The sequence below is a fragment of the Ursus arctos genome, unplaced genomic scaffold (genome assembly GCF_023065955.2).
Source record: "Ursus arctos isolate Adak ecotype North America unplaced genomic scaffold, UrsArc2.0 scaffold_5, whole genome shotgun sequence".
NCBI lineage: Eukaryota > Metazoa > Chordata > Mammalia > Carnivora > Ursidae > Ursus > Ursus arctos.
The window spans coordinates 23190506-23213110 of NW_026623067.1; the positions used below are offsets into that span (position 1 = coordinate 23190506).

The 22605-nt window shown below is 41.1% G+C and overlaps 1 protein-coding gene across 2 annotated transcripts in view; it reads left to right on the forward strand.

Moving 5' to 3' along the window:
* SNX24 (sorting nexin 24) overlaps positions 1-22605 on the forward strand; it is a 153779-nt gene that overhangs the window by 64858 nt on the left and 66316 nt on the right. For both annotated transcript variants that reach the window (XM_026507836.4, XM_057307457.1), the window contains exon 2: positions 13634-13717. In XM_026507836.4, the coding sequence (XP_026363621.1) occupies positions 13634-13717 (84 nt within the window). The remainder of the gene's footprint in view (positions 1-13633; positions 13718-22605) is intronic.

Below are 22605 nucleotides of genomic sequence, written 5' to 3' on the forward strand. Positions count from 1 at the left end.
CCAGCCAAGCACACTGGTCTCCTCAGCCCTACAAATGTGAGAGAAGAAACGGAGCATTGTGTTTGTACGGCGGGAAGAGAAAACTAATACAAGGTCCCTGCTCAGATAGGTCTTTATCAGTAAGACCTTGCCTGACCATCCCACGTAACAGCCATACCCGCTCTCATCCAGGCCTCTCTGTCCCCATCACCCGGATCTGTTTCCCTCGGTAGCACTTACCACCTAACGTGTATTTACTTGTGTGATTGTCTGTGTCCCCCTTGCATTCAAATGTAAGTAAGCTTTGTTAGGGATCTTAGGGTCCTTCACTGTTGTGTCTCCAGGGACTAGAGCGGAGCCTGGCACGAGCTCGGTACCTGTCCTTGTCAAGCCATTGAATGGAGCTCCCTGTTTGTCTGCTGTCCAGGCTCTAACAGAGGTGCTGGCCTTCCAGGCTGGCTGCACGGTACCTGCTACCTCAGGCCCTTTGCACTTGCTCAGCCTGGTGCGTGCCCTTCATCTTTGCCTACCTTTACTCTAGGTCTGTTCAGAAACATCATCTCCTGAAAGAAAACTTTCCAGATCCCTGAGAGTAAGTCCTATTTTCCCTTAATGCACATAGATAGATTTCTAAAAATAGGTGATTTTAATGAGTACAGCTCAGATAATAGCTTTCTAAACTTTATGGTTTGTATCATACGTCAGAATTATATATTGTTTTGGCTACTTTATTAATTGCTCTCTTTCTAGTGTTCAGGCACCATAAAGGCTAGGATGATGGGTTCGCCCACCACTGTTCCTGTAGCTCGTTGATGGTGGGCAGTGGATCCAGACTGCGTGAGTTTGTAAATCTGCTCCTAGTTCTGTGTCTAAGTTATGGGCCCCTGGATGGCTTGGTTTCTCACATTTTGAGTGAGAATAATAATAGTACCTACCTCATAGGGTCCCATGTGGGTTAAGCCATTTAATAAATGAAAGTGCCTTGAACACAGCGTAGTACATAGGAAGCACTCAGAAATGTTAGGGGCACCTGGCTGGCTCAGTCGGTAGAGCATGCAACTCTTAATCTCGGGGTCATGAGTTCAAGCCCCACGTTGGGCGCGGAGCCTCCTGAAAATGAAAATAAATTAATAAAGAGCAACATTAAAAAAAAAAAGTGTTAGCTGCTGTTGTTATTGCTACGGAGCATAGCAAAGTGCTTGGCATATGGAAGACGTGCAATAAGTATTCGAGGAATTATGTAAATGAATTCTGTATGATCTTAATGTTTGTGTTTAAAAATGAGTAATTGTCATTTATTACATTTACTCCACTAGAATTTTAGAGGGCAGAATTAGATAAAATTTAGATTAAATTTTTCTTCTAAGAATAATGTATATGTGCTCTAATGAAAAAATATAGATTGTACGGAAAATCATAATAATTTGTAATTCTGCGACTCAGGCATCCGTTTGGCTGATGTCCTGTGTCATCTCTGATGCCTATTTTATATAGTCAACAGCTTTGTATGGATAAAATATTTTCTCCTGCTTTTTCAAGTAGCGTATATTATAAATGCTTCCTTATAACAATGTTGTGGGTTCTTCTTGTCGATTATTTTCTCCTAAAAAAAAGTCTAGTTTATTTGGGGCTTATAATATGTATAACATGAAATAGTTGATAGGAATACATTTGCTGAAATTTAGAGAATATGACTGTACTTTAAATAATAAGACTGTGCCATTTAGATGATCTGTTTAAGGGAAGGTTATGGAAAAGACTGATGCCTAAAGTTGAAGAAGGCTCTGGAGTGGAGGCTGGATGGAGGCTAGGATGGGACTCCTTGGCCTGGAAAGGCTCACCTGTGAGCAGAAGCACTAGGGTAGGCGAGCACACTCTGTGCCGTTGGTGTCTAGCTTAAGGAGGATTTAGGATGGAGTTGTGTGTGATTGGCTCGGGGAGAGCGGTGGAACACAAGATGGGTTGACGGGTTGGGGCCGACTGTGGAGGATTTGGGAGGCAGATGGGAGAGTTGCTTCTTTTTGTAGAAGCCAAGAGCTTGTGATGAGGAGATGCAATGTATAGATCAGTAATTCGAGAGAAGTATGATGGATTCTTTTAGTTCTTCTATATATGACAAGCTATTTCAACCACACATCCCTTCCTCAAGCAAAGCGTGAAGAAGGCTGCCCTCCGGGGTTCATGAAGACCATTCTGTGCTTCCCGCTGGACACTTTGTTGCCCGTTTCCTAATTAGCAATTATTCCTTCCACTTCAAAGCATCTCACAAAGCACCAAGACATTTATTATCCCACGGACTAATACAGTGTGAAATCATTTTACCATTCTTTTTTTTTTTTTTAAGATTTTATTTATTTATTTATTTTTTAAAAAGATTTTATTTATTTATTCGATGGAGATAGAGACAGCCAACGAGAGAGGGAACACAAGCAGGGGGAGTGGGAGAGGAAGCAGGCTCACAGCGGAAGAGCCTGACGTGGGGCTCGATCCCATAACGCCGGGATCACGCCCTGAGCCGAAGGCAGACGCTTAACTGCTGTGCCACCCAGGCGCCCCAATTTATTTATTTATTTGACAGAGATAGAGACAGCCAGCGAGAGAGGGAACACAAGCAGGGGGAGTGGGAGAGGAAGAAGCAGGCTCCTAGCGGAGGAGCCTGATGTGGGGCTCGATCCCACAACACCGGGATCATGCCCTGAGCCGAAGGCAGACGCTTAACCGCTGTGCCACCCAGGCACCCCTCATTTTACCATTCTTATTTTATTAATGGAGATACTATGGCTCTAAGATATTCAGAGATTTGCCCAAGTTAGTAAGTAGTGCCGATAAAATTTATCTCTTTTCCTTCGTTCAAAGCAGGATATAAAAGAGAATAATAGAGCTCATAAAGCATCTGTCTTTCAGAATGCTTCATTGTTCAATGTAATATTTGACGTATTGTCACAACAGTTCAGGTAAGCAAAGAAGCATCAGTATTCATTTTTTACAGAAAGTCTAAGTCAAAGTTATATGATATTGAAACTAATGAAAAACTATGTTAGCCAGTCAACATGTATGACCTGCTGTATTTGAGTGCATTTTCCCCTCACCCTGAATTGATTGACTGGATTTGTGTCATACAGATACAGCTTAAGAGGAAAGGAAAAATGAAGACTTCATAATCAAATAATCAGAGAGCTGCAGCTAAAATTAGTCAGTACTAGGGGTTAGACTGAAAACCTGTAATTCTATAAATACCACGAAACTCAGGGAAAAAATTTCCCTTTATAACCAGAGAGATTTAAAACTAAAACATTTAGCAGAGACGATGTCATTATTAGGATATCTGAAAGTAGTGTACACACGGAAAAGTTACCAATACTACATAACCATGTACAAGGAAAAACAAAATGTATCTAACCCGTTCTAGAACCGTAAGTTAGTTGAAACGCTGCTACTTTGTTTTAAGTACCCAGACTCTAAATAGTATATCCAGAGCTCTGTTTCTTGATGTCTGAATCTTGGAAAATCTTTAGTGTCCCTCCACTTTGAAATAGAAACTGAGTTTCTGCACCCCTGTATTACCTCCCCTCCATACTCAGTTCCCACTATGTATGTGATTTCAATTTCATCACTAAAAATGAACATCATGACTTTTTATTTATTACTTTGTAACTTGAAGCACTTTCCTCACCAATTTTGAGCAGTGTCCTTTGACTACCAGTTATATAAGATGAAAACAATTTGTTCCCCATTTGCTTTCTTTCTCCATTTATCTCCTGTTTTCTGCTAGTTATGTCATTACTTTTTATACTGACAAAAAAAATGTTTACGGTCTGTTCTGTGAAAAGAATTGCCTTATGTTGTATAGGTTCAGTTTAAAAACTGAGTACGTTAGTTGCTGTTCCCAATATTATAATTATATGTGTGTGTACGTGTGTTTATGTATATTTTCACTGTGTAATCAAGTGTTCGGAACTGTGGAGAATGAAATGTCTTCCTTATAAATTACAGAATCTGCTCAGTGGAGACTATTCCCAGCATTTTCTCAAACGGCCACTCTTCTCTTCTTCTCTGGACTGCCCCAAATCTTGTTATATTTATTTCGTTGTATATTTGGAATTGTATACTGGAATCGTATTTGCAATTGTATCCATTTTGTTTGGTTGTTCTGTATACCATTCTCTTTGGTTGGTTTTCTTGGAATTTTTAAGCAGCCTTTTTTTTTTTTCCTTCCCAGAAGCGAACATCTTGACACCATCACTAAAAGCTTATTATCTATAATTGATATTAATCTTACCAATTTTCTTCGGCACGCTTCTTGGAACCCTCTGGCTTCTTACTCTAATTTGAATATTTTTCAGGCTACCAAGCTGCCATGTTAGGATTTTTCCAGCATTTTTCTTTCTAGGTTAGGGGCATAGTTTTTTGGCTTCTCCTCTAAATTCCATTTTTAAGAAGTAACTTCAAAGAAAATTTCATCCAAGTCTACATAATCTGTAAAATGCTCCTGCGTATCCGAAAAGAGCACTTTACCTTCTTCTTGGTGGAAAATTTGCCTGGGTGTGGAATTCTATGTTAGGGATCATTTGCCATCAAACTTTGAAGTACATTAAGCTAAAATTTTGAACCGGGTTTTCTCTGGATTTCTGGAGACTCTTATTTGTCTGTGTGCCAAGTACTTCAGCCACAAGCGCTTTCTTTGTAGGCACGAGCAACAGAGTAGCCTGTGAGGAAGCTATGTCCGTATGACCATGAAACCCCTGTGTGCTTCCTGCCGGGGATGTCCTTAGCCTCCTGATAGCAGCCACTGGATAACGTTGCCTTCTTCTATATTCATTTATGGCGTCCCACATCATAGTCTTTGATGGTGATAAAAACAACGGCTGGCCTTTCGTGTTACTTTTAATATATTTTTTGATATATACTTTGGTATATATTTATATATTTATATTATTTTATTATATATTATATATTTTATATATCAAATATAAATTATACATTTAAAATATTAAAATATATTATATATATTTAAAACTATATAAAGCATATATAAAACAAGTGTATATATAAAATATATAAAAATATATTACTTTTATATATTTTTGAGTTCTTTGTTGTGATTCATCTATCTATTGACAATTCTACGTCTTCAGTAATTTTTTGCAAAAAGTTGGGGGAGGGGTTGGGGCACCTGGGTGGCTCAGTTGGTTAAGCAGCCAACTCTTGGTTTCGGTTCAGGTCATGATCTCAGGGCCCTGGGACCATGCCCCACGTGGGGCTCCCTCCTCAGCAGGGAGTCTGCTCAAGGATACCCCTCTCCCCACTCCAGTGCACCATGCATGTGCACGCTCTCTCTCTCTCAAATAAGTAAATTAAAAATCTTAAAAAAAAAAAAAAAAGTACGTGTGGGGTATTCGTTTTCTGAGTTTGCCCACAGCCAAGATGGCCTTTTTGTGCCTTTCCATGTGAATGATAATTTGGATGATTATGAAATAATACGCTAATAAAACTTTGCCAATGTTGCTCCACTTTCTGTAGGGGAGGCATTAAAGTGTGGCAGAGAAGAAGTTTGGGGTCCCCCTAATCTTGGTTCCTGCTTTTTCTCATCTATATTTTGCAAGTGTTTTTTTTTTCTGTATGTTATTGTAATTTAAAAAACAAAAAAAAGAGTAGGTAGATGTCTTATTTTTCCCAGTGATATGGTAAATACTTTTGATCTTCCTGGGTTAGGAAACTTAGATTTCCTTTTGTTTTTGATATTTGCTCTTGCTCTAAGTTTGTTTTTCTTATTATATTTTGTTCTCTCATCAGAGGTTTTTCTTATTTTGGGGAGTCCTTTCGGTGTCGTGAATTTTCTTTGCAAAGAAGCATTGTTTTAAAAAAGTAAACACATTTATTCATGCCCAGTTCTTACAGAGCTGTTCTTTAATGTCAGTTTCTTACAGAATTGTTCTATAACCAGCAGTGGTTGATTTGGAACAGTCTATCTTTTTCCTAAAAATATTTTAAAATTCATGAAATCTACATGTTTTCTAAGGCATGAAGAAAGCTATTAGTTTCTCTGCAACCAAATATAATAAAATGTATTAATTATTATGTCTCTCAGTTTATCAGTGTGGCATCTTGATTTAGAGGAAATATGATTTAAGGCTTAGAATAAGAACAAATTAAATTTTTATACTAGCTTTATCGAACTGTATACCTAGTCATTGAATATCATAGTAATTTATAACTAGAAGGTTTCTTACCATCTTTCCCTCATAGAAAAATTGTCATGGAATTCATACCTGTTAAGAGCCTGGCCCCCAAAAGGCACACAGTAGGGGCGCCTGGGTGGCTCAGTCGTTAAGCGTCTGCCTTCGGCTCAGGGCATGATCCCAGCGTTATGGGATCGAGCCCCACATCAGGCTCCTCTGCTGGGAGCCTGCTTCTTCCTCTCCCACTCCCCCTGCTTGTCTCTCTCTCACTGGCTGTCTCTCTCACTGGCTGTCTCTGTGTCAAATAAATAAATAAAATCTATAAAAAAAAAAGGCACACAATAAATGGCTCTTTTAGAGGCATATCTTTTTGTACGTGAGATAACAACCTTTTAAATTTTATCTTTCATGCTTATTCCTAGTCAAGAAAGAGAATATTTGAAGCCCAGAGTTGATTTCAAGCCTAGAGTTAATATTTGGGCCATGTTGTTCTAATTGAATAAGTATTAAAACATGCATAAGAGAAGTCGTATTTGAAGCTGGTAGTTGTCCTTTGTGTGTATCTCATGTTCTCAGCGTAACAATTTTGTGACCCAAAACACTTAGAGCACTGAGCTTTAAGCTTTATTTGGTTTTTTGGTGGGTTTTTAAAAAGATTTCATCTGTTTATTTGTCACAGAGAGAGCACAAGCAGGGGAGGGGCAGGGGGGTTGGAGAGGGTGGGAACAGACTCCCTGCTGAGCAAGGAGCCTGATGTGGGGCTCAATCCCAGGACCCTGGGATCATGACCTGAGCTGAAGGCAGACGCTTAACTGACTGAGCCACCAAGGTGTCCCAAGTTTTATTTGTATATAGAATCCCCATCTGTAGTTAGGAGGCATTTAAATTATTTATTAGATATTTTTAGCCTGTTACAGGAAAAACTTTGTTTTTGCTTTGATTACTAGTGGATAACTTCATAAAGTATGAGCTTCTGAAGTCAAGAGGCCATTCAACCTGGAGTATGGGTTAAGTCTTTCTTTAGCTTAAGTTTATTTTATTTCTTAAAATACGTTCCTGGAAAATTGGGTGTCGACCCAAATTTTGAAATATTTTATCATGGACTTCCAGTTTAATTGCAGAGATACTATCACCTAGGAAAAAAAAATTGGCTCCAACACGTAATCAAAACCACACTTAGGAATGGAAGTCTTGTCTTTAACATATCTATTTTTCTTTTCAACTTAAATTTAATGACTTAATAATGTTCCCAGGACTGTGGATAGAATTTAGTCACATGAACGATATAATTTGTGGTGTTTTTTTTTTTTTTAAAGCAAACCTAATGGAAGCCTTAATATGTTTTTTTAGTTACATGAAGCCTCTGTGCTTTATACAGAGGGATTTCTGGAAATCTTTGAGGACAAGGATATCTCCAAGAGTAGAGGGTTAGACAGGAAGGTGGGGTCTCTGTGTGATTTTATGAGATAGTTGGAATGGAAACTTATGCCACTATACACACTGGTTAAAATACATCCAGTTAATTCTCATTTCACTCACCAGCTTGCCAAAGTGACTAACAGGGAGTGTTGGTTAGGATGGGCCAGACATTCCATATCCTATTAGCTGGTGTGTAACTTTGTAGATTTGAGGGCGGGGGGTAAATTTGGCAAAGTTTTTGATTATTTATCCTCTGTGTGTGTGTGTGTGTGTGTGTGTGTGTGTGTGTGTATACACACGTGTACAGAAACAAGGATTATGTATATATCTATATATAAATAAAACACATAAACACATACAGTTTGCCATTGAACAGTGTGGGTTTGAACTGTGTGGGTCTGCTTCTATGTGGATTTTTCTTTCAATAAATATAGTACATTACTGTAAACGTATTTGTTCTTTATGATTTTCTTAACATATTCTTTTCTCTAGCTTACTTTATTGTAAGAATACAGTATACAATACACGTAATATACAAATACTGTTAATCAACTGTTTATGTTCTAGTCATTAGTAGGCTATTGGTAGTTAAGTTTTGGGGGGGTCAGAAGTTATACATGTGTTTTCGATTGCATGAGGGGTTGGTGCCCCTAACCCCTGTGGTGTTCATGCATCAACTATATAAACATACATATATAAACATGTACATATATACATATATAAACATGTACATATATACATATATAAGCATACATGCATACGTACTGTACAAAATAGGACAGTGACTTCATATCTACCTTAGGGTTCTAATTAAATAAAGTATGGTAACAATTATACGTAGGAGTACTAGGTAGCCATTGAAGAATTAGGCATTGCAAAATGTGCGATAAGTAAAGATGTTCAACGTGTACTAAATAAATAAAATAAGGTTAAAAAATAAAATTAGTAGACGTGAAGTAGCAGGACTGTATGATGTGGCTACAGTTGTGTAAGAAGGTAACAACTTCTGTGTACATGGGTACATACAGAGCTAGTGTGCGTGGGGACAATTTGTGAAAGGATATTTAAGATCCCTCTTGCCTTGGCAAGGACTTATACAAGTCTCTTATGTAAGAAACTTATACTTTTTTAAGTTTACAGTCTTTGGAATTTTTGAAACTTTTTTTGATAAGTACATACTATTTTTTTTTTTAAGCGAATACCATAGAAGCTATCATTTGGAACCACGGTATAAGGAGATTGAGGGGGCAGTGTGAGCACAGATCCTGACAGGAGGAGGTAGTATAAAAAAGTATCCTTCTACTCTACGGAGTTGTATGCTTTTTATAGAGATCAGCGGTCTGGTTCTGTTGAAAGGAGCACAGCCACCAAAGAGTGGAGGGTAAAGACCTCATGACACCACGAGCATTGCCCTTGCTAAGTGTCTTGTGCTCCTGAGAAGCCCATCCAGGGGACAGAACCTCCAGGGAGAAATGAATGGAAGGTGTTTTCCTTACTCCAGAACATTTCCCCCAAGAAATGGGACTGTCTAAAGAACTCTGCTCGTTGGGAGTCAATATTATGCAGTGGTTAGAAGGGCAGATTCAGGAACTGAGTTGCTGGGTTCCAAATGCACCTCTACTGTGGTCAAGTTACTTAGTCCTTGCCTCAGTTTCCTGACCTATAAAATGGGGATAATGCTACCTATTTCTTTTGGGGTGGTGAGAATTAAATGAGTGGTAATTATGAGTAAAGAGCTTGGAGCAGGGCCTGTACATCGTAAGTGCTAGAAAAGCCCTTGTTGTCCCTCTTGTTATTACTATTTGACGGGGAAGAAGTACTGAAATGCTTTAAAAATAATGATTAAAAATTTGACTGGCCTTAAACTGTACATTTTATTTGACACATGCTACTTTACAAAGAACATATTGCTATGATGTGTAAAACGTAAGTCGAGAATATATGCATCGAATCACTCTTATATGCTTGGTTAGTTATGGAAATACTGAAGAAATGTGGTATCCAACTTCCCTTTCTTTTCTACTTAATGTCTCTTTTTTCCCCTGGCTGCTTTTCAGATTTTCTCTTTCTTACTGGTTTTAAAGAATTTGTGGTTATGATTTGCCTCAGATTTGGGTTTTTTTTCCCCCTATGTTTCTTGTATTTGGATCCATTGGTCTTTTTAGATCTGTGGGATTATAGTTTCCATCAAATTTGGAAATATTTTGGTCATGATTTCTTTAAATATATTTGTCTTTTCTGCCAGCCTCAGTCTCCTGTCTCTCCTCTCCTGTGGGGACTCCAATTATATGTACGTTCTGCTGTTTCACGTTGTCCCGTAGTTTACTGATGCTCTGTTTAGCTGTTCTTTAGTTTTTGTTCCCTCTCTTTCATTTGGGACAGTTTCTGTTGCTGGGTCTTTAAGTTCACTTACCTTTTCTTCTGTAGTGTCTAGTCTGTTATAAATCCCATGCAGTGTATTTTTATTTTAATCATAGATGTTCTTGATTTCATCAGTGGGACCCAGACTTTCTGTGTATCGTTTTAGTATCTCCCATGGTCATGATCGCCCTTTCCTCTGGATTCATAAATAAAATAAATTGCCTTAGAGTAATGACTTTGATGCTTTTGTCTACTAATTTTATCATCTGTGTTATTTCTGGATCGGTTTCTATTGACTGGTTTTTCTTCTTATTATGAGTTGTCTTTTCCCGCCTCTTTTTGATTGGATGCTAGACCCTATGAATTTTATCTTATTAGGTACTAGATATTTTTATATTCCTAAAAATATTCTTGAGCTTTGTCCTGTCATGTTGTTAAGTTACTTGGAAACAGTTTATACTCTTTAGGTCTTGTTTTAAGCTTTTTTACACTGGACTAAAAGAGCCTTTAGTCTGTAGTTAATTTTGTCCCACCACTGAGGCAAGACCTTTCTGAGAACTCTAGCTAATGTTTCATGAACTATGAGGTTTTCTAACCGGGCATTTGGAAACAGGCTGTATGCCCAGTTATCTGGGAGCTCTGAGCACTGTTCTCTCTAATGTCTTCCTGTCCTTGGGTAAGTTTCCCCAGTCCCATGTGTTGACAAGGGTTCAGCTGAATGCTGGAGGGAGACCTCTGGCAGGTCACAGGGGTCCTTTCTGTGTGTAGCTCATTCTTGTCCAGTACCCTGTCCTTGGAACTGGCTTCCCCTCACTTTTCCTCAGGGCTCTGACTGGGGTAACTGTGGGGCTCAACTTTGTTTCTTTTGTCTCTCACTCTTCTTCATTTCCTCATGTCTAATGTCTTGGGAACCATCTTTCCCATATACTTTGAGTTGTTTCAGGTGGGAGGGTAAATCTGCTCCCTGTTACACCATCTTGACCAGACATGGAAATCACCCTGCCCTAGGCTTTAATTTAAAAAAAAAAAAATTTTTTTAACAGAAATTTAAAAAAAAAGTTATTGTCCACCCACTCCCAGTCTGAAATTCCAGAGGCAGCCACGTTCAACTTTTTCCTGGTATTTGCCTCCAGATGTTGTACCGACTCTCACCACCGCTCTTCCTGGGGAGACCTTCTCCGACGCTGCACTGTCTGAAACAACACCCTCGTTCAGCTCTGTGTCATTGCCCTGCTGCCTTGTTCTCTGTAGGACTTTTTATTTCCTGACTTTGTTGTATTCATGCATGCGTTTGTAGTCGGCCTCTGTCACTAAATAGGATGCATGCTCCTCGAAGCCTGAGCTCTTGCCTCTTTTGTTCACTGCTGAATCCCCAGAGCCCTAGAGCAACTTCTGAGTACGTTGTAGTCACTCGGTAAGTATCTGCTAAATAAATAAATGAACGAACGCCCGATACTGTGCTGCTTGCTTTCCCAGCATCTTCTCGTGCTGTCCCTACCTTAGCGGTAGGTAATAGCTACTCGGAGTTTGCCAAGAGAACAAAGCAGGAAAAAGATTCTCCAGGAAGCTGGGAAACATGTATCAGAAACTCTTAAAAAAACAAAACAAAGCAAAACTATTGCTGCGGAATTCAGGAAAATAAGATTTATTAAATTGGTTCCATTTCTTGCTTCACATTGTCCTGGAAACTCTGATTAACCAATTTCCTTTCCAAGATATTTTCCCAGAATTTAAAAAGAAGTCTGAACAATATTACGTATGTTGTATATTTTTAAAATGGCAGCATAATAAAAATATTAGCATGAAAATGTACCACGTGTGTGTGTGTGTGTGTGTGTGTGTGTGTGTGTGTGTACAAACCGCCCCCCTCCCCGCCACCCCCATGAATTGAGTGACTGAAAAGTAAGTGTGGAACTTGGTAATGGAGCCATCTGGTCGATAGAAGGGATGACATTCCGGGAGGCAGTCGCTGGGTAATGTGTCTCATCCCTGGCCTTCACGAGGGTGACCCGGTAGGCTGAGCCTTTCCCAGTCTTCAGCTTGCTTCTTCTGTGGATTCTGCAGCAAACGTGCCAATTAAAGTGGTGGGCGTGATGACGACACTCAACTTCATTTCTTTCCTGCCGTTCAGCAGATGGAAAGTACTTCTCCTGCTCCCACATTGTCCTCATTTAACTCTGGGGCCTGACACTAAAAAGGGACTCTGTGTCCTATTACCCAAGCCCGTGTGTTGAGCTGAGCTGCTTTTGTTTGTTTCTCAGAGTGTTTTCCTCATCCTATTCCTGGCAGCGTCTTTGAAGGAGAAGAATTTACTTTGGTGAATTAGTAAACAGAGTATTTTCCTAAAAAATAGTGTACATACATCTGAGACTTGGAACGTATGGATGTGTTTTTAGAAGAGAGTATTTTCACTAATTGACCAAAGAAAAGTATTTTTTTGGGCGGTTTCTTGGAAAACCAAATGTTAGTATAAGATATTGGTTAAACTGGTAAATATTTACCCTTTGCTTTAATAAAAGCAGGTTTCTCCAGCTGAGTCATGCGACAGAAGATTTTGTTTCTGATTCGAAGAAGTACAAATCCACAAATACATTTTGCGTTTGATGATATAATTTTGTTCTTTTCGAAAAAGTCATACTTACAGATGAGGTAGAAATGTAGAGCCATAGAGGGTCTGTTTTCATAATGACGGTGTGTGCCCTTGTGTTTCATGTGCTAACTTGAGTTTTCTCAAGAGTTAGCATGCTTTTAATGCTTTTTGGTGTCCTGTGACCTCAACTCGAGTTTTTTCCAGAAGGGCAACTGAAACAAGAAATTAGGCTCACTAACTCATCGAACAATATTCCATCATCTTGGCGTTGTCCACATCTTGCTCAGCAAAACAGGAGTCAAAGACACACTCTTGAAAATAACAGATCACCTTCTCTTCCATCCTCACCCAGCATCCTGTCCCCACCCCATCTTAACATTGTGTTTTCATGAGCGTTTCATCATATTTCTCATCCTTGTTCCCAGTCTTGACCCACTGACCTAAGAATCAAGAAAATGTCATGTTAGTGCCTACTAATTACTGCACCCAGAGAGCCTTTTCTTCTGGCCTTTCAACCTTCTGGAGGTGGGAGCTCAAGCTGTCACTGGCATCACGCAGGGAAAATGAGCCTTTACTACATTTTCCCTGTTTTGCAAACAGCAGGAATAGGCCCAGCTGAGACTAGAGATGAATATGCAGGTGAGGAAGAAATTAACCTAAAATGCACTGCTGTTTGCCGGATTGTCTTACAGATGACACAGCAGGGCTGTCGTTGTAATACCCTAATGCCCATAATGGAATGCTGGGGCCTGCCATTTCCCCCAGTCTCTCGCTTTATTTCAATACCATCATACTCATTTGGCAAAACAATTTTAAGGGAGGAATGTGCTCTGATTAGAAAGTTAAGGAGCCCGTGAACACGTTTAAGTTTCTGTTGTTTTTAGACACGTTAAGGGGGTACTTCAGTTGGTACTAACTAAAGCATTTGGCTTGAGGGCTCGTTAATCAGTGCTGTTGGACCAGGGTCTCCTGAGCCTTCTTGGTGTGGGGGGATCGGCTACTGTATTTAAAGGGATGAAATACATCATGGTCACAAACTAACCACATCCGACGACTGAGGGTTTTGAACAGTGGAATTAATCTCTTTAAATTTTTTTTTCCTTAGGTGTTTAAGATAGAAGTGCTAATGAACGGAAGAAAACATTTTGTTGAAAAAAGGTACAGCGAATTTCATGCCTTGCACAAAAAGGTAACTTTTTTTCCCCCCTTTTTCCTTACAGGGTAGATGCTAGAAGGTTAAGACTGCTTTCTGTGTTTTCTGAGAGCGTGAATAGTTCTTGGCACAGTAGGATTTCTTTGATCATGAATTAAGTTTTCTTTTAAATTATTCAGTCCCTTGAAGGTGTGCTTTCCGAGGAGGTGGGTTTTCTGTTAAGATCTTTTACATAAATAGATGGGAGGTTGCAAGCTCTTGGCAGGTATTGCCCTGGGCGTGCGAGGTTCCCAGAGAATCAGACTCAGACCTGAATCTCTCCGTGAAATAGACTTAACGTGCTTTACAAAAAGGAGAGAAAGAAGCAGATATTGATTTTACAGGGAGAAATTTATTAAAAGCAACTCACACTTACATGTTCCTGGAAAAAATAACATATATGGCACATGTATTCAAGGATGCTTTGACGCCCGTGTCTAAGGAGAACGTGTATGATTCTTTTGAATTGTTAAGGCCACTCACTGGACAACATGGGTGTTGGAGTCCTTGGATTCATTTCATTACAAGTCTTAGAGAAAAGACACAAGAGTACGGAAGGAATAGCTGAGTTTGGGGAGAAATAGTAAAGAATAGAAGAGTGAATATTTTTTAATTTTCTACCAAAATTTAATGTTTTGCAGGTTAGGAATTATTATTGGGGTGCTGACATTACCTTAATACCTAGACATAGCTTGTGAATATATAGACAGGTGTATGTGGATATACCCACATGCATAAATACACACACACACACACACACACGCGTAAATGTATGCCCTAATTCATTTTCTTCACTTCTGTCACTTTATTAGGTAGGAAGTTAGATGGGAAGATACTAAGTGAATAAGTTAAGGAAGATAGTCTATTCTTTTAATTTCATTAAAGACCTGTTAAATTTTCTGGGAACTGTCAGTGCATAAATGATGTGACAATGTGCTTATTCTGTATTAAAAGTTTTTTTTGTGTGTTTCTTTAAAAATTAAATTTCCCTCCTTTTTTTTAAGTCAGGAGACTGGAATATTGAGTATAAACTCTGACAGGATATTATGGAGAAATTAGTGAAACTCTTTCCCTCTGTATACTTTTCTCTTATGATGGCAAGGGAAATAGACATGTCGTTCTTCAGTTAAATTTTTGTTAAATCCAGATTTACTTCCAAGAGGAACAGTGCAGGTGGATGTGGATTTAGACCAGACGTTGCCGTGAGCCTTTACAAAAGCTCCTACCTGGGGATCTTAAAGAGGAACAAACCTGGAGTCTGGGTCTCGATGCCTTCGCGAGGGATTCTGTTTTTGCTTGCTTGCGTTGCAAGGAAAGACATTCTAGGGAGATCTCCGTGGGGTACTTCGTGAAATAAATTCTTACACTGAGATTAAAACCAGAGCTCCAGCCCCTGCTCAGCCTCTCATGAGCCAGGGACGGACAAGGGGCCCTGTCACACGCAGGCTGCCTTCCTCACCTCCCTGCTCGCTGTGACCTCGACACAATCTCGCTGTTCCCACCAGATACTCGGGGACCGCTCCACACCAGGCACAGCAGGTGACTGCCAATTAGGCCCGCCCTGCGCGAGAGGCTCCCATGCCTCTCACCACCGCAGGGTCCTTCCTCCGGTTCCCTAACGTGACGTTACTTTCTCCCCAGTGATGATCGGCGGTTGTCAGATACACAGAGTCAGAAAAAATGCCTAGGTTTTCTCGGACTCTTCCTTCAATGTCTGTAGTTCTTGTTAATAATTTTAGCTATTCTTGTAATCATAGAATCAGGCCTACCAGAGTGGAGAGTAGAAATTCTCAAATTTCTCAGTTTTGTATGTTTAAAACATCCCAACAGGGACGTGGAGATAAAAATAGCTTCGTGATGCAGAGTTGTAGTTATGTTTTTATTTACTTCTATATTGTGGCGCAGAAAGCAGCTGCCGGAAGTCTCCTTTCCTTGCCCCAGTGCAATTGCATGTGATTTGGCTAAAAGGTGACTGTAGCAGATAGTTAAGTATAAATCATGGTAGGGTGTGAAAAAGCAGAAGTCTGTCATCTTGACTGTAAGATTGTGTTAAGGATGGAAATCAGCAAAAAATTTACTCAGAATGCACAAGTTTTATTGATTGCTACTGCCATGTACAACTTGACCATTTTATGACCATTTGGATACCCCGGTTTCCATACTTGAATTTTGTGATGTGTGTTGAGTGTTGTATTTTTATGTAAAATATTTTCCTTTTACATTCGGTCAAATCTCTCATTTGAGGTGAGGTGAAATATTCACCTGTTTCGGCAGTCTGTGCAATTTGCCATGTTGTCAGTGTCCTGGTTTTTCTGACATTTTGTATTGTATTTCTTACTTGTTAAATGTGTTTGGCCGGTGTCCCCATGTTGATTCTAAAATGATATATGAGCCCCTAACCAAGCACTGTACATCTTTAGAATACTAGGTACATAGCTCTTGTCCATGTTCTGCAGACAGACAGGTACCCCTCCTGACTTACTGTCGGGCTGATTTTGAGGCAGAAGCTAAGACCGTTACCCATTTCACACTCCATCTGGTTGTCTAAGGAAAGTTCTTCATGATTATTACTTCCCCCCAGTTTTTATAATTGTTGATAGTAAAATGCAAAGATAATATCCCAATTGTTAACACATTTCTTAGGATTTCTTTCTTTTTGTTGGAAACATTCAAAGGGTGTTTTGTTGTTTTCTTTTTTCCTTTCCAGTAAATTTTTTTTTTAATATTTTATTTATTTATTCGACAGAGAGAGAGACAGCCAGCGAGAGAGGGAACACAAGCAGGGGGAGTGGGAGAGGAAGAAGCAGGCTCCCAGCGGAGGAGCCTGATGTGGGGCTCGATCCCAAAATGCCAGGATCACACCCTGAGCCGAAGGCAGACGCTTAACCGCTGTGCCACCCACGCGCCCCCCTTTCCAGTAAATTTTAGACTATAAGGCTAACTTTGCAAAAAGTTTGGGGACAGGGGAAATGATCCATTGTTACCTACACATATTTCTACTGTTCTACTGTAATTCCTCTTTTCCTTCTTTTCTTGAATTTTTTTTTAAGATTTTATTTTCAGGCAGTCTCTATACCCAACCTGGGGCTCGAAAGCACAACCCTGAGATTAAGAGTCAGTTACTCCACCAACTGAGCCAGCCAGATGCCCCTCTTTTCTTGAATTTTTTTAAGTAAAGCAAATGCTTCTGTGCTAACCATGTTCCTGCATGGTAGGAATTCTAGTGTAGAAGTTCAGTGTAGGTCTTGGAAGCAGAATGTTGCTGAGCCTTCCTGTACTTCTTCCTGGATCTCAAGTCCTTGGAGCAAGATGCAAGATGTTTCTGTGTCTCAGATTCCCCATTTCTATGGTAGGAATAATGACAGTACTCACTTCATAGGATTGTTTTAGGAACTCAATGAGATGGTGTGCATTACATGGTAAATTTCCAATTATTTTTTCAAGATATTTATTTATTTTATTTGAGAGTGCGCGAGCGAGAATGAGAGCACAAGCTGGGGGAGCGGCAGAGGGAGAGGGAGACGCAGGGAGCCCAATGCAGGACTCGATTCCAGGACCTGAGCCGAAGGCAAACCCTTAACCAACTAAGCCACCCAGGCACCCCAGTAAATTTCCAACTATTGATAGTTTTCATTAGATCTAGTCTTTTCCATACTCAAGATGGTTTCCTTATGCTAAGTGGTAAAAAAAGAAAAAAAAATTCTCTACCAGAGGGTTTGGATGTTTTTACAGCCCCTGATGTATCTTGCCAAATTATTTTTCAAAATGGTTATAGCAGATGTGAAATGCAACCAGCACATTTGAAAGTATCACAAAATGTTATCAAGTTTGAATTCTACCTCCCCCCAATTATATTTGTTTACTTAGCAAACAATGTATGTGGCCTTGTTGCCGTTTTCATTGGTATGTCTTAGTTCGTTTAGAAATTGTATTCCCTCTTTTGGAATTGACTTTCTGCTGCGGGCTCATTTATTTTTGCCCATTGGTTTGCTTGGCTTGTTAATGAAATATTAGCCATTTGCTGGAAAGTATTTTTCACTCAGGACCTTTTGGCTAGGATACTTATTTTAATTTACAAAAGCTTTAAGTTGGTATGTTATCTGTTAGGTCAGTTTTCCCTCTTTCAGATTTCGGGTCCTATCAGTCATTTGCTTCAGAGCCATGAGGAGTATTTGATTCCATTTTTGTTTAGCTTTTCCTGATGGGTGTGTTTCGTAGTGGGCACTTTGGACCCCCAGAATCAGCACAGTGTTGACCGAAATGCACATTCCGGGTGCTACCCAGCCATGCTGGAACAGAATCTCTGTGATGGAGCCCAGTCATCTGCCTGTTAAACCAGCATCCCAAATGATGAGGCACCCCAGTGCCTCTTGACGTTGGACACGTCCTGTTGTGTGGTTCTATTCTTAGACACATCACTTCAACAGCCCTCCCCACCCACCCTCTCCCCATCACATGCACTGAAGCCACAAGGTTTGAAACCCCTGGGTGGGGGGTGGGGGGTTATCTCTCCTGCCTTTCTCTTACCTCCTGTATTCAGAGTGTCATCAGGTCCCATCAATTGAGTCTTTGAAACTTCAGTACTATGCACTGTTTAACTTACCCCTTTCTCCTCTGCCCTCCCAAGCCAGAGTCTTACCATTTTATTAGTATGGCTTTAACTGTTTCTGATCCTTGTCTTCTGGTTCATTCTTTGCTACAGATCAGTTTCCCTAAAGCACCGTTTCCTTCTTCACTCTTTTGCCCAAATACATTGAAATGGGTCCGCCTTGTCAACCGTATCATGGACCTTGACCCTCAAGGACAGTAATCTTAGACTCTCTATTAGTTTCCTTTTACTGGTAGGATTCGTCACCACAGAGCTAGTGGCTTAAAGCAACACACATTTATTATGTGTCGACAGGGCCGTGTTCCTCCTGGGAGGCTCTGGGAGAGCATCCATTTCCCTGCCTTTTCTAGCTTCTAGAAGCTGCTCACAGTCTGTGGCTTGTGGCCTCTTCTGTCTCCAGAGCCACAGTAAGGCCCTGCAGTTTCTGTTTCTGTCATCATCTGTCCCGTCCCCACATCTCCCCTCTCTGATGGTGACACTTCAGCCTCTCCCTTGAGATTACATTGGCTTTACCTACATAACCCTAGATAATGTCTCCATCTCAGGATGCTTGATTTAATCCCACTCTTCAGCCACGTAACGTGACACAGTCTCAGGTTCTTATGACCAGGACGTGGACATCTTTGGGGAGAACCATTATTGTGTCAACCACAAATCCATTTTCTGGTCGACCTTATTTCTCACTTTCTCTAAGAAAACAGCAATGGCCACCAATCCAGTCTCCCCATTCACCCCAGTGTATGAAAACCACTTTTTCTGTCTATCTTTGCCATGCCGAATGGCCTCCCCTCTGCGTTCTGATCTTTTTAAACCAAAGTAAAACATCTCATGTTCTCTGTCTCTCACGTGGGTTTCTTTGATTCCCTCATGTCTTTGTTCTTGGAACTCCTGTTCGTTTATTTTTATGTATTTTTTTAAAGTAATCTCTGCCCAGGGGCGCCTGGGTGGCACAGCGGTTAAGCGTCTGCCTTTGGCTCAGGGCGTGATTCCGGCGTTATGGGATCGAGCCCCACATCAGGCTCCTCCGCTATGAGCCTGCTTCTTCCTCTCCCACTCCCCCTGCTTGTGTTCCCTCTCTCGCTGGCTGTCTCTATCTCTGTCAAATAAAGAAATAAAATCTTTAAAAAAATAAAATAAAATAAAAAATAAAGTAATCTCTGCCCAACATGTGCCTCGAACTCACCACCCCAAGATCAAGAGTCACATGCTCCACCGACTGAGCCAGCTGGGCACTGTCCTGTTCCTTTAGAGTAGACATTTCTACTTAATCTAAAAACATCTAAGAGATCATTAAGATTTAGTTGTCCTCAAGTCTTGTCCAACTAGAAGACACATTTTTTAATAAAAGGGACCATATCTTATCTTTTGTACCTTCCTTGCTGCATGCTAGTGTTGGGCACATTATTAGGCATTAAGTAAGTATTTGGCAAATAGGATGTTTGGAAGACATTATGCATATTTATAAATTCCTGGAGGAATATTTGGGGTGAAAAAAATGGCTTCTGTTGTGGGATTTGAGCTCACTGTAATTTCTGTCCCAGGTTACACTGGGAAGTCCTTTGTAGCTCCCCAGTCCTGGATGGGAACACGACCAGCACCACACTGAAACCCAGGCAGTCGCCTACCCTGTTCTTCTCTGTTCACTCTTTGCATAGTATCCTTTTTAAAAATGAAGTTACAGGGTTCCCTCCATACTGCTCAGGCCCAGACCGTGGTGACAGGGAGAGCCTTTTGCCTGCACGTGCCTCCCCTGTGCCCCAGCAACACCTGCCCACATCCCCTAGAGACAAGCCAGTTACCACTTTGCATGGTGGTCCTTGAGAACAGCTTTACCTCCATAGGCCTATAGTCACAGGAGTGGGGGAAAACCCTTCCCTATGTGGCCAGCTGCTGAGCCCGTGCCCTCCCAGCTTACGCTCTCAGCTCCAGCCCAGGGGCTTCAGGGGAGCAGGGTGCTGGTTCATTACTCAGTTAACTGTCCTCATGCTTGTGATTGCCTCCTTTTGGCTTGAATAAAATATTACATCCTCCTATTTAATTTAACGCAGTACACATTTCAGAGGAACCCCAAAGCTGCCTTAGGGGGTTAAACCAGGAGCACAGCACCACGTGTAGTGTTTCTAGAGGGAACCCTAGGGATGTAGGGATGCCAAGGTGGAGTGAAAGATTGAATTTTACCCTGAAGTCTCCCCACTTCTTTCCTTAACTTTTTTGTTCCATTTCCATCTTTTTATTCATGTGATCTGGAAGAGTGTTTGTGTTCCTTTCTGTGGAAAATGGTCACTATTGGGGCACCTGGGTGGCTCAGTCGGTTGAGCATCCGACTCTTGGTTTTGGCACAGGTCGCGATCACAGGGTCCTGGGGTCCAGCCCCAAGACCAGCTTCGAGCTCAATAAGGGGTCTGCTTGAGATTCCTTCCCCCTCCCTGTCCTCCTGCTCTCCCCGGCACTCACGCACATACTCTCTCTCTTCCTGTCTCTCAAATAAATAAAATCTGAAAGAAAGAAAGAAAGAAAGAAAAAGAAAGAAAGAAAGAAAGAAAGAAAGAAGGAAGGAAGGAAGGAAGGAAAGGAAGGAAAAGAGAAAGAAAGAAAAAGAGAAAGAAAGAGAAAGAAAGAGAAGGAAGGAAGGAAGGAAGGAAGGAAGGAAGGAAGGAAGGAAGGAAGGAAGGAAGGAAAAAGAAAGAAAGAAAGAAAGAAAGGAAAGAAAGAAAGAGAAAAAAAGAAAGAGAGGAAATGGTTACTCTCACCAGTGTATACATGGCACATCTGTGTGCAGTAAGTTCTGAGTTTACTCTTGTCATGGCATAAAAAGGGAAGGGAGGGCACCTGGCTGGCTCAGTCTGGGGAGCAGACAACACTTGATCCCCGGGTTGTGGGTTCAGGCCTCACATCAGGTGTAGAGATTACTTGAAAATAAATAAATAAATAAATAAAATCTAAAAAAAAAAAAAAAAAAAGAAAAGGAAAGAGAGTGATCACTCCAGGCGAAGGGGACAGTGCTTGCGGTATCATGGAATCTGGTGGCTGTCCGCGTGGACCAGAAAGGCCATGTGGTTTGGTGCAGCGTGACCAGAACAGTTAATCATCGCCGGAATGACAGAGGGGTATTTATCTTGGGAGCAGCTGAGCCCTGCTGCAAACATATTGTCTTGGGTTTGTCTCTCCTCATCTAAAGCAATTCATTACTCACCTACAAATGCTGTCACAGGTCCCTGCCGCTCCGATGATCGGCTTCCTCCACACTCCTGACATCAATAAAAAGGAAAAGTGTTTTCAGTACTATATCTTCAAGATTTAAAAAAAAAAAAGAGAGAGAGAGAGAGAGACAGAGAATGGAGCTGATTTTCCATTTTACAATGTAAGAAATGTCATCATTCAGTAGCTTTAAAGGAAGTTTCTTTAGGTTTAAACTGAAGCCGAATAAGCTTATTACCACAGAATAATTTAGCGTTTTTGGCTTTGTTTCTGTTTGCGAAATACCTCAAATATTGTAGAGGTGAGATACGTATTTATTCCTTTACAGACGGTCATAAATTGTTTCCCTCCCCTCCCTCTCTCTCCCCCTCCCTCTTTCCTCAATATTGGATCAGTCTCATCAATAAATGAACATGTCATAGCGTTTCCTGTTTAGCACAATAAAACCCACCTTTGACTCCAGGCTTCCCTCCCGTGTGGGCCGCTTGCTCTCCTTTCTTGGTAGAATTCCTTGACAGAGGAGTCCCTGCTTTCCCACTTCTTACCTGCACACTGCCCAGTGTTTGACTTCCCCAGCCTCGCTGGGTGCAGTCTGACCATGCCCACTTCTTGGAACGCTTTGCTGCCCGAACGTGCAGTTTCAGCCCCTGCTCGGTGAGTGACTGCCTACTTCTCCGCCCTGCCTCTCAGAGTTGGGGGTCTCAGCCCCTTTATCAGTGTCCTGTTGCAGTAGAACTGATCACCGCACACTCAGCAGCGTAAAATGAGACGACTGTATCTGCTCAGAGTTCCTGTGGGTCAGGAGTCTGGGCGCAGGTTTACTGGGTTCTCTGCTTAAGGTCTCACCACGCTGTCACCTGGGTGTCGCCAAGTCTGTGGTCCCATCTAGGGCTCAGGGTCCTCTTGCAGGCTCATTTTGGGGAGACTCCATTTCTTGCTGTCATGGGACTGAGGTCCCTTTTTGCTTGCTGACCGTTGGCTAGGGGTAGCTCTCAGCTCTTCAAGGCCACCCCCAGGTCCGAGCCATGTGGCTGTAACATGGCAAAGCCAGCAGTCTGCTGGGACTGGGTCTCATAAA